The sequence below is a fragment of the Vulpes lagopus genome, chromosome 20, assembly GCF_018345385.1.
Source record: "Vulpes lagopus strain Blue_001 chromosome 20, ASM1834538v1, whole genome shotgun sequence".
Taxonomy (NCBI): Eukaryota; Metazoa; Chordata; class Mammalia; order Carnivora; family Canidae; genus Vulpes; species Vulpes lagopus.
This window is the reverse complement of record NC_054843.1, coordinates 18,065,174-18,077,676: the sequence shown is the minus strand read 5'-3', so window position 1 is coordinate 18,077,676 and position 12,503 is coordinate 18,065,174. Positions and strand designations below refer to the sequence as shown.

At 35.6% G+C, this 12,503-nt stretch overlaps 1 protein-coding gene across 10 annotated transcripts in view; it reads left to right on the top strand.

Moving 5' to 3' along the window:
- Positions 1–12,503, top strand: part of GABPA (GA binding protein transcription factor subunit alpha) — a 36,401-nt gene that overhangs the window by 11,653 nt on the left and 12,245 nt on the right. For all 10 annotated transcript variants that reach the window (XM_041734809.1, XM_041734802.1, XM_041734811.1 and 7 more), the window contains 3 exons: positions 2,116–2,200; positions 4,141–4,386; positions 11,608–11,802. In XM_041734809.1, coding sequence (XP_041590743.1) covers positions 2,116–2,200; positions 4,141–4,386; positions 11,608–11,802 — 526 coding nt within the window. The remainder of the gene's footprint in view (positions 1–2,115; positions 2,201–4,140; positions 4,387–11,607; positions 11,803–12,503) is intronic.

Genomic DNA, 12,503 nt, shown 5'->3' with positions numbered 1-12,503 from the left:
CCGGGTCTCCAGGATTGCGCCCTGGGCCAAAGGCAGGCGCCAAACCGCTGCGCCACCCAGGGATCCCTAGAAACAGATTTAAAGTAGTTAAATAATTTGCCCAATGCATAGCTATAAAGAGGTACTTCAGAATTTGAACCTATGCCTGTGTGACTTCAAAGTTTCACTCGTTTGAGGCAAACTTTTAAGAAAGTTAACTCAGCATCCCTGGGCTTCACCTGATAGTCTCATATGTAAAGAAGGGAAATTTGGACTTGATCTCTTCTTTTTGCCTTTCAACTCTAACTTCTGTTGCTTTTCTTAGCATACTTGCTCTACCCAAAATGAAAGTATTACTTGCAAAGTACCCAACACATCATAAGTTCTCCATAAACATTTAGTTACATGAATGGAAATTCACATAATTCTTTGTATCATGGAATTCCAAGCTAGGACCTAAGGCATTTTGCATTCCTTCCTGTCTCCCTTCCTCTCCTCATAAAGCATGTGAGATTAGCAGTTTCTCTTCTTCATATCAACTAACCACATGCACCTGGAGTCAGAATGCTTGCTGCTTGTGGTGATGCTTCTGTATTTTCAGATGAATGCTGACTGGAAAGCCAATGGAAAGTAGCAGGGTTGTGCTAATTTGAGGGTATGTGCACTAGCTGGTATATTCATTACTACCTGAGAGTTTGTGTTCAGAGTTCCACATGCTGTAGCTTCTAGTAGATCATACCAGTTTCTACTGTGGAGAGGAGAAACCAGGTTGTTGGTTTTTTTTTTAAGATTTTATTTATTTATTTGAGAGAGAGATTGTTCGTGAGAGAGAGCACAAGCACGAGTATGAGTGGGGACAGGGACAGAGGGATAAGCAGGCGCCCCACTGAGCAGAAAGCCCAACATGGGGCTTTATCCCAGGACCCTGGGATCATTACCTGAGCCGAAGGCAGACACCCAGCTGATTGAGCCATCCAGGCACCCCAATAAATCTTGATATTAGGAGAGTTCTTAACCAAGCATTAGGCAGAGACTTCTTTTTTTTTTTTTAATTTTTATTTATTTATGATTGTCACAGAGAGAGAGGCAGAGACACAGGCAGAGGGAGAAGCAGGCTCCATGCACCGGGAGCCCGACATGGGATCCGATCCCGGATCTCCAGGATTGTGCCCTGGGCCAAAGGCAGGCACCAAACCGCTGCGCCACCCAGGGATCCCCAGAGACTTCTTTGAAGGAGCAAAACTGCCATGTCTTTCTGCGGGATTAATACAGTTTATCTTATCCCTGTTTGTGTTAGACTTAAAATCATTTAGGATTTTAGGGTTTTATGGCTTTTTTGATACTAGAAAACATATTTGTACCATGACTACAGTATTGACTGAATTCTTGGGAATGAGAGTGGGAAGAGCTTTGTACCTCCAGCTGCATGGATTGCAGACACACAGATACATACATTATTCAAGATAATTGCAGTACAGGTTTACTTTTAAAATGATGACAGTGTCTGGAAGTCTGAGTTACTTTTTGTCATCAGGTTGCCATTGTGTGAAATGCATTCACTGTAAGGAGGTAAGATGGATAAAAGCACTAATACTGAAAGGGTATAGAATTATGATTGAAGATATTAAAGCCAGATCAGATAGTAAGGTCATAAATCCTTTAACTTTATGAACTTCATTACAAGAAGTTTAGAGTTAACCTGGATCTTAAATGTGTGGCATTGGTTATAATGGGGACATGGCAAAAATTATGTTAATAGATTCATATAAATCTCCCTGTTAATTAAACACCCTTGCTTATTCATGACAGATAAGTTAAATTATCTTCTGCTTAAAATAAACTTACAGGATAATCAGTGCCTTTTGGCATTATTTAAAATCCTAAACTAGACTCCAGAGCTGGAGACCACCACCTCAAATAAATTTGGCTAATTTATGTTGTCCTTAATTACTACCATAATGGTTAAAATATGTTTAATTTTGGCAAAGAATTACATGATATGGCAACCTGGATAATTAGATGTGTTCTTATAATTTTGTTAGTATGCCTCAGTAATTAAAGTCCTGTTTGGTACATCCGTTTATATTAAACCTGATGACTGAACCAAAGTAATCTTAATTATTTTCTCACGTTTAGCTGGATCCAGAACGAAGTTTATTTGACCAAGGAGTAAAGACAGATGGAACTGTACAACTTAGTGTACAGGTAATTTCTTACCAAGGTAAGCTACTTTTATAACTACTTAAAAGTCTAAGTCCCTTTTTTTTTTTAAATATGGGAGAACTCAGTTTTACAAGTTTTGGGTATTTTGGATGGTTGTTCAAATTACTTAATGTGATTTTGTAGCCAAATATTCATGCTTTTGGTTTAATTATTGTATCTGTCAGGGTGAAGCAGAGATAGTATAACATATTCTTTTTTTTTTTTGTATGACATATTCTACCTATTTTTCTCAGGGAAGGATATATTGTAAGGTAAAGAGAACTGGAAGAATGGGTTCTGGTTGACTTTCTCAGAACACCTTAACAACACTGCAGAACTGGATTGCCAAAGAAGCTGGTGCCCTTCCAAGATCTGGAAAATACCAGATCTGAAAGCCATCACTATAGCTGTGAGCTTAAAACCATGCTGCCTTCACAGTCATCCACACTAGCCAAAACATGGGTGTGAGGTGCCTGCTTGTCCCTTAACTCCTTACCAGGTAGAAGGCTTATGCCAGTGATTCTAGAGCTAGAATCACGACTGGAACCCTCGCCACAAGGAAATGTAGTCCCTACAGTTTAGCACAGGAGAGTGGAATTTGCAAAAAATATTGAGTGACTCAGTCAGCCCTATCCGTCACAGTATTTTACTAATCTTGTGTAAGTACAAAAGTTAGAAAATTAAGAAACTATTTTTCATAGGCTAAATTTTAGTTTTTAAAAATGTACCTGGTTAGGAATTCTGACCAGAGTTTTTGACCAATTTTAATGTTTGGACATATCATACTGCTTATAATGAGATTTCACAAATCATAGTCTTAGAAAAAAGAATGGTAGTTATCCCCTCCTGATCTACAGTTTCCCCAATACTGACTATCATTGGCAATAAGAAAGAAATTCTTTGTTTTATCTTTAAAAGCCTAATGACCTCTTAGTGCAAGTGTATTTAGGAAGAGCTGACTTGATGAAATTTGAGTGGGGAGTCAGAATAAAACTTAGAAAAAAATTTTTTCAAACGTTATAGGTATATTTGAAAAAAGTGATTTATCTTTATACCATGTAATAAATGATAGCAATACATTTTAATATGGAGTTGGCTTTCAGAGAGGAAGTTTTATTTTTTTCTTTCAAATACACTTTGATTAAATTTGATACAGATTATATAGCAGAATCAGTGACCAAACAATAGCTATTAACTAATATGCTAGTTTCTTAGAGCTGTCATTTTAATGGAAGTATCCGAGATGATTATATACAGGGCTAGTTTATTCTGTTGTGACTGTCTTAAGAATTTGGAGTTGTTGATTCATTCAATTGAAAACGGAAATCAGAAGTTAGTAATGTGAATTTAATCTAACACACTTAGTGCCTATTCATTTTTAAAACATGTACTTTGACCTTTGAAAAGAAAAACAGCCAGTAAATGATTTTAATTTGCTTAGAAGGACTTTTTAAAAATTCTACAGGTGGGTAGCCACTCATTTATATTCTCGCTGGTCTGGTTTTTGTTTTCTAATCCATACTGGTACTTTTTTTCTAATAAATGTTTATATGTAGTTGTACAGAAAAGTTGCAAGAGTAGTAAATTCCTGAATGTCCTTTACCTAGATTCTCCAAATGTTAACTTTTATTACATTTGCTTTATTTCCATCCACCAATCCCCACATTATTTTTAAGAATAAGTTGCAGACATGATTTCCTTCTGTCCCTAAATGCATCACTGTATGTGTCTTCTAAAAACAAGTAATTCTTTTTTTATGACTACATTACAATTATCAAAATCAGGAAATTAATATTAACACATACTGTTATCTACTGAAATTCTAGTGAATAATTGTATTTATGTCTAAAAGAGAGCATTTGCTCTACCTTTTGAGAACATATAAATTAAGCTAAATTTTATTTTTTAGTGGCTTTTTTGTTTTCATGTATATTTACTTATTTTTATCCCACTCTTAAGGAATTGAGCCTAAGCTAAACATCCTTGAAATTGTAAAACCTGCGGAAACAGTTGAAGTTGTCATTGATCCGGATGCCCACCATGCTGAAGCTGAAGCACATCTTGTTGAGGAAGCTCAAGTAATAACTCTCGATGGCACAAAACACATTACAACTATTTCAGATGAAACCTCAGAACAAGTGACAAGATGGGCTGCCGCTCTGGAAGGTTATAGGAAAGAGCAGGAACGTCTTGGGATACCTTATGGTAATAAAATACTTAATTACATGTTAAGTAGAACAATAAGAATTAAGCTTGACATAGAAGACACTAGAGTCAATAAGTTATCATCTCTTTTCAATGTAGATTTTTTTTTTTTTTAGAAAGAATATTGATTTTCTGTATCTCTCCTTTTATCCCCTTTGAACAAATGCTATCCCAGGTGCTAAGAAGACAAATTAAAAAAAAAAAAAAATACTGTCTTTAGAGTGTTCAGTGTAATTGAAGAGAGAGAAAATAAGTGAAAAGAAATATTTACCATAAAAAGTAGCATGGTTTTAAGCTATCAGTAACTTATATAAAGAGAATGTGCTATTAGGATCTCAAAGGGATCAGGGGCACCTGGGTAGCTCAGTTAGTTGAGCATATGACTTTTGACTGGCTCAGGTCAATGTCTCAGGGTTCTGGGATCGAGCCCCAAGTCAGTCTGCCTGCCTCAGCACAGAGTTTGCTTCTCTCCCTCTCCCTCTGCCCCTCCTCCCTAAAATAAATAAATAAATCTTAAAAAGAAAAGAATTTTTTAAGATTTTTTTTTATTTATTTATTTACTCGTAAGAACAGAGAGAGAGAGGCAGAGACACAGGCCGAGGGAGAAGCAGACTCTCTGCAAGTAGTCCGATGTGGGACTCAATCCCAGGATCATACTCTGGGCCAAAGGCAGACCCTCAACCGCTGAGCCACCCAGGCATCCCGAGAAAGGAATAATCTTAAAGGGATTGCAGGGATTGCAGCCTGGTGAACACTGGGGAAAGGTTTATTATAGATAAACAGTTGAGCAGACGAGGACAGTCCAGATAGGAAATGTGCATGCAAAGGTTAGACGTAGGAGTGAGTATACAGGAGTAAGCGAGAAGATTTGGTGGAGTTACTCTCTAGCATTATAGAACTGCCTTTGATAGATGGACGTGACCATGGGAGGTGATGTAGCAGTAGTACGTGATATACATTGGAACAGATAGAGACTGAATGAAGGGAAAATAGGAGCATGTTATAGATGAGATGTGTCTAGGTGGTAAAAGGTATAGGTTCGCCTAGACTCAATAATTTATGTGCGAAGAGATGAATGAAACCAGTGATGGGGCTGAGCAACTGGCTGATAGGTTGTGTGAGGGTAGAGAGGAGAGGTTCAAGGACTGATGGAACTTCTCAAGTTTGGGTGACTAGGGGAATGATCATATTGACGAGAATTGGTTATATCTTCATTACATATTTAGTAAACCACATACACCAAGCATCAGATTAAATGCTGGGCTTTCAGTAGTACATAAGAAAGCTAGGCTGTGCCCTCCAGCGCTTAAGTGGGGAAGGTGGGGAAGTCTGATATTGGAAAGATTGTTTTCAAGGATAAGTGTTGGTAGTACTTCCTTTAGAAGTAATAGTACATATTTTAACTGAAGGTAGCCAGAAAGTATTTTCAGGTACACAAGATCTGGAACGAGATAAAGATATTTTCTGGGACTTAGCTGTGTTGAGTTTGTTTTGAAGCTAGAAAAGCATATACAGTCTCTGATGGAGAGAGATGAAATGGAATGGAACTCTTTAAAGCCTGGATCTTGTCAGCATTTCAGGTTGAGGAAAAGGAATGGAAACATGGAATAGCTGAAAAGATAGAAGGAAGATAAGAATTTATATCATGTCTCTGAAACTGAAAAAGTTTTAGATGGTCAAGAGTGGCCATATTTCTGATAAAGAGAAGAATGCCAATTGAGTGGTATCTGTTAAATTTGGGTATCAGAGATTCATTGGTAGATTTCCAAAAAAGTAACTAGAGTTAAGAGACACCGAATTATAGGAAATAGATCTTATTGAAGTGGAAAAAACTGAATATTAACCTTTGAGGGGGGGCAAATGGGAAGAGTGTTGGGGGAATAAATAATTATTGAAGGTTCATGAGTTGTTGGTAACCTGAGTATTTGTAGATAAAATGGTTTGGCACTAGCAGGAGAAAGATAGATGAAGGAAGCCAGGAGGGGGTTTTAATTGGAGCATAGGAAGGTAAGCTCAGTTCAAAGCATCAGGTAGCGTCATTCCTCAAATATGTGGTTGACAATATTGTTATTTATTTGTGACTTGTGGAAGCTAGCATGGATGTGCTTAACCTTATTGTTAGTGAGTTTGGAGTCACCTCAGAGAGGGGAAATGCAGTGAGAAGGAAAGAAGGAAGCATACAAACATTTGAAATACTATTTTATAGTTTACTACTTTCAACAAGAACCCTTTAGTAGCAGAATCTTTTATGGAGAGTAGTATATAAAAATAAATTATAGAGAGTAAGATTATAAACTCTGACTCATAGTTCCTACCACGGGTATCATTTACTTAGAATAAAGCTCTTTTAAAGCACGTGAGGTTTATTTAGGTATAGGAAGACTTTTTAAAAATCACTGGGTTTTGTTTGTGTTTTTGTCATGAAATTGTTAGCAACTGGAAAGTTTTAGAAATCTGATTGCTATTTTCTTAGGAACCTGTTGTTTCTCATTTCTGTGTCTGCACCTAAGGGTAGTCATTTTGCAATTGCTTAATTCTCTGCAAAATTGAAATAGACCTAACTGGTCGTAGCTACTTTAAATCTCCTTGAAATATTGATTCATAATTCCCTGAATTCATTTTACACATATCAACTTAATATCTTGACAGGAGCCTAAAGTCACCCATTCATATATGTACAGTCCTGTCACTGAGATTTTTCCTGATTTTTTTTATGTGTTGTTGTTGTTGCTTTTTTTAAACTATTTCACATTTAAAAACTGTAGATGAAACTCAAATTAATGAATTTGTAGTAGTTAGAAGTCTGGTCAAGTGGGAATATGTTAAAACTGACTTAGGTAAGATTAAAGTCATTCTTGTCCATTATTAAACAGAAATATTGAAAAGATGACTGTGCTTATTTATTTTTATTTTTACTTCTAGTTGTTTGAATAATTAAAAATAAAGATATATACTTACGATTCTGGCTTCCAGAATTGTTAAGTATTAACAGTTTAAGGTATTATGTATTGACGTAAAAATGAAGTATTACAGGTAGAGTTGATTTGTATCTGACTAGCTCTCCCTCAGACCGTGGGTATGTTCTCACCAAGTGTCTGTCGAATCTGGTTTAAAGAAAGAAAGTCTTATGAAAAGTTTTCCTTTCTTCAGTCCTGCTCCTTAGTTGCAACTACTTTCTACTTTACTGCTTTTTTTAATCATTATTAACTTCTTAATAGGAAGTTACTTCTTTAATCGTTGCAGTAGATGAAGTTCTCTTACATTGCGTTGCAGTAGCTTAGTTCTCTTACATTGCTTTCTCCTGCAAGCAAATAAAACTTAACCTTACCTTTCCCCATTTTGTGAATATTCTTAGGTAACTTTAAGTCATTAGTTATTTTTCTGTACTGTGAGAATTTCTCATATAACCGTGACTGCATTTTGACAACTTTTAGTTTTCCTGAAGTTAACAGTTGGCTTAGTTTTTCAGTTGTATAGATTTCTACACATAGCAAGATTGTCTCCCATTTCCATCAGTCTGTTTTGTGCCTATGAGTAGTTTTTCCCAGATTCTCAATTATCTTTGCATTGGCTCTTCAGTGTACTTACCACAGAGCTGTCCTCCTAAGACATCCTTGACTTTCCTGCAATGCTGGATCTATCTTCCAGATCTTACTTTTCCCTTTTTCTTGGTTCTGTTTTCCCAATTTACTCATTATTCTCTCTTTACTTCTTACAGTTTTCCTTAGAAAGGGTACCTAGTAAATAAAAGTAGTTTTTTGTTTTGGGGATGTTTTTGGGGGGATTTTTTTTGGTAGGGGAGACTACATACCTGAAAATGTCTTTATTCTCTTCTCTCTGATAGCTTGGGTATAGAATATTAAATTGAAATATTATTTTTCCTCAAGATTTGTATGGCCTTGTTCTGTTTTATTATAGTGTGAGATGTTCAGGGAGCATTCTGATTCTAGTTCCTTTTTATATCCTTTTTTTTTTTTCTTTCTGGAAGATGTTCGGATTTCCTTTTTATCTTTGGTCTTTATCTTGGTTTAGTGGCATTGTGCAACTTTTTCATATGCTGTAGATTTATGGGTTATGGTGTAGCATTTCATAGCCCTGCACTGCCCAGTGCGGTAGCTACTAGTCCCATGTGAGCACTTAAAACCTGCCTGGTCTGAACTGAGATGTGCTGTAAGTGTAAAATACCTGGTACAAAGAGAGAAGAATGTAAAATCTTATAAGTTTTTTATTTTGAACATGCTGAAATAACATTTGGATACATTAAATGAAATTATTATTTAAATAAACTCCACCTATTTCAGTGTAACTGTGAGAAAATTTTAAAATTACCGCATTGTATTTCTGTTGGACAGCTGCTGAACTAGAGAATTGTAGCCTTCAGTTCTGGGAAATTTTCCTGTATTCTTATTTTGATAATTACCTTCTGTGTTTTTCTTTTATTTTTTCTGAGACTTCTGTTGAATCTCCTGGGCTGACCCTCTTTATCTTTTTTCTTCCATTTGTCATTTCTGTATCTATCTCTACAACTTTCTGCCAAGTTTCTTGTCTTTATACAACAACCTGTAGTTACTTTTACTTTACAAGGGCTCTTTATTTTCATTTATTCCTTTTGATAGCTTGGGTATAGAATATTAACTTAACGTTGTGATTTCATGGATATTATATTTTCTCTTACATCTCTAAATATATTGATTATTATAGTGAGGTTTAAAAAATTTTTTTTATCAGGCAGCCTGGGTGGCTCAGCGGTTTAGCGCTGCCTTCAGCTCAGGTCATGATCCTGGAGTCCCAGGATCGAGTCCTATGTCGGTCGGGCTCCCGGCATGGAGCCTGCTTCTCCCTCTTCCTGTGTCTCTGCCTCTGTCTCTCATGAATAAATAAAATAAAATCTTAAAAAAAAATTTCTGTTTTGTTATTGCATTATTTCTGCTTCTGGATTCTATTTTTCTTTGTTTAATGGTTTGCTTTTAGTCTCTCAAATATCTGACTATCCCTGTTCATCTTTTCATATTTAAGAGTGAATAACTTGAAAGCTAACTAGTTTGAAGCTCTGAAAGGGGTTTTCTTGACTGGACACTGTTAAAATGGGGTAATAGTCATTTCATTAAAAGATTTTTCAAGTGTCAGTATGTATAGATCTTTTTCCTGATTTTCTAACTTTCTGAAGAATTGGCCAAACATCTGACAGGAGTAGAAGGTTGGGGTAAGGATTTAGGCTTGACATGTATGTGAATGCTGCATTCTGCAAGTGGAAAGGGAAGTACAGAGAGTCTCAGTCTTCAGTTTGTAGACTTTTGTTACTGGGATCTATTCTCCCAAAACTCTCTCATCTGTTATTTTCAAGTAGTATTAAAAAATAGAGCCAGTAGAGGTGCCTGGCTGGCTCAGTCAGAAGAGCAATTGACCCTTGACCTCGGGGTCATGAGATCAAGCCCCACATTGGGTATAGAGATTACCTAAATAAACAAAACTTAAGAAAAAAAATAGCACCACTTGCTTTCTCGGTTCCTGTCTGTTCCCTTACCCCCCTTTTATCTGGACCTTTTCTGTCTTTTTACTTGGTGTTCCTGTGCTACTCAATTTAGATTCTATTCCCTCCAGTTTCTCCTCTTTGTGGTCCCCTCTCCTGGATGTGATGATCTGTGACTTCGTTTGAAAAACCCAGAGGTGCTGCACTGCTCCAACCCCTTTTAAGCCTTACTATGACCTTTGTACTCAGCTGTTGTTAGATTGGGGAAAACTATTTGAGCTCCTCCTATTAGCTTGGACTATTCTGCTTTCAATGAAAACTTCTTGGCTGTGCTTGGGTTCTCCTGTGCTCAGAATGAAGAATGGGTCAGATGGCTCTTACTTCATTCCCCCTTTGCCTTCTTCTGAATAGATACTGCTGCCCTGAAAGTCTGTAACTGTTACTGCTTTGTCTTTACCTGGATGTATTTTGGCTTCCATGGGGATATCTTGTCACCTGATTTTATTGTAAATATACATGGATTTTTGGTTTTGCTCTCTTGCTCTTAGTGGGTTTTTTTAATGTGTGCATTCAGAGGCATTAAAAAACTTTACTGCCATCTTCTCAGAATCTTCCCTTTCACATTTTTGTGAAAAGACCAAATTAAAAATCAGTTATGTGGCTATCAATCCTATATTAAGTTTGATTCCTTTTTTATTATCAATTGGTTCTTGATAAGTACCTAAATGTTTTTGGTTTTTTTTTTTTTTGTCCCACATATTCCAGTTAAATAGCATGCATCTTAAGGGTGTGTAACCAATACTCTTTGGATAGATCATCTTTTTCATGCAGAAATACCTATACCAAAATTAAGTCAGCCAGTATTTATTAAATTTATTTGGATAGAATAATCTGTTAGGTCCCAGGGATACAATGAAATATGTATACATGTTGGCCATCTTTTTTATTTGTGAATTCAATTAGATAGTAAAAAATGATGAAGAAAATGACTTTTTGGATTTACTTTTCATAGATTTAACAAATTATGCTATGCATGAGGCATTGTGGTAAATTCTAAAGATAACAGTGGTTTATAAGATACAGACCTTGTATTTAAGACCTTAATGTGTTGCAGGGAAAGACAGCTGAGTAAACATGCAATTTGCATGTTGTATTATAAATGCTGCTAAAGGGTAAATACAGGAGCACCAGCTTTTTACTAGAAGAAAAAGGAAAGGATTATGTTGTACACATTTTGAGAAATAAGTTTAGTTCCTCAAAAACTCCTTACAGTTTATTTTTTTTCAGTGCACCAAATTATACACTGCTAAAAAGTAATGTTTCAAACTTAAATAACATACTCCAGAATAATCACAGAGAATAATAATCACAGAGAATAACATTCTCCAGAAAAATCACATATTTTATTCTTAGAGTTGATCCTTGGAGATCAACTAATTTGTAATTACATTGTTTAATTTGTAATTACAAAATTACATTGTGTAATTTTACATTGTTTTTCTTGATAAAAATCCATACTAACGGATGTAAAACCAGGTGAATTCATTAAAAATTTAGATTGAAAAATTGAAAAGGAGCTGAGGAGAAAATAGAGTATTAAAAATCTTTTTATTTCATTTGAGTTTATTTCACTTGGGAAAAAACCTGTCTGGATTTTTGTCCATATATGTGTGTATGTATATTGACAAATTAACTGAATTTATATAATATCTAAGATAGGACTAGGCTAATGGTACTGTTTTTCTCTCTAGATCCTATACAGTGGTCCACGGACCAAGTCCTGCATTGGGTGGTTTGGGTAATGAAGGAATTCAGCATGACTGATATAGACTTGACCACGCTCAACATTTCCGGAAGAGAATTATGCAGTCTCAACCAAGAAGACTTTTTTCAGCGAGTCCCTCGGGGAGAAATTCTGTGGAGTCATCTGGAACTTCTCCGAAAATGTATAAAATTTGAATTATTATCTATTTGGCACTCTAGCTTGAATTTAACTTTATTTCTTTATAACATTGTCTTCATTGTTCATTGTGATCAATGATAATAGCAATAATAGCACCTATTAATTGTTAAAGGCTGTGTGGGAGCTTTATATATATTATCTCACTTAATCTCTCTGCTAATGCCCCAAATCATTACTTTCCTTATTTTTTTAGATAGGATACTGAGGCTTACAGAGCCAGCTCCAGAAAGGTACACGGCTAGGGAGTGGCAGTCAGGATTCAAAACCAGACTGACAAACATGAGAATCCAATTTCTTAAGATTCTGTGCCCACACTTAGCTCTCTTTGTAAATTCCAGTTTATTGACTTCTGTTTCATTAGTTCTTTTATTTACTCTTCATCTTCTGGAAATTTAAAGTTGTTCACTGATTTCTTCCCTCAATGAAATCTTCTAAAATTCCTTTTAATTGAATAGGATCTTAAGAGAGAAAGAAGTATGCAGTCCTCTGTCTTGAATTGAAGTCAGCTGGTTATAAGTGTTTCCATGTTGGCTCCACAGACATTATTATTATGATTGACTATATAAAGAAATTAGAAACTTCTTGACTGATCAAAAAAAAAAAAAAGCTCAAATAAATGTAAATTATTTTGTGTGAATTTTAATCTGTCTTGTATTTCAGTGACTATCTGTTAAAATATCGCAG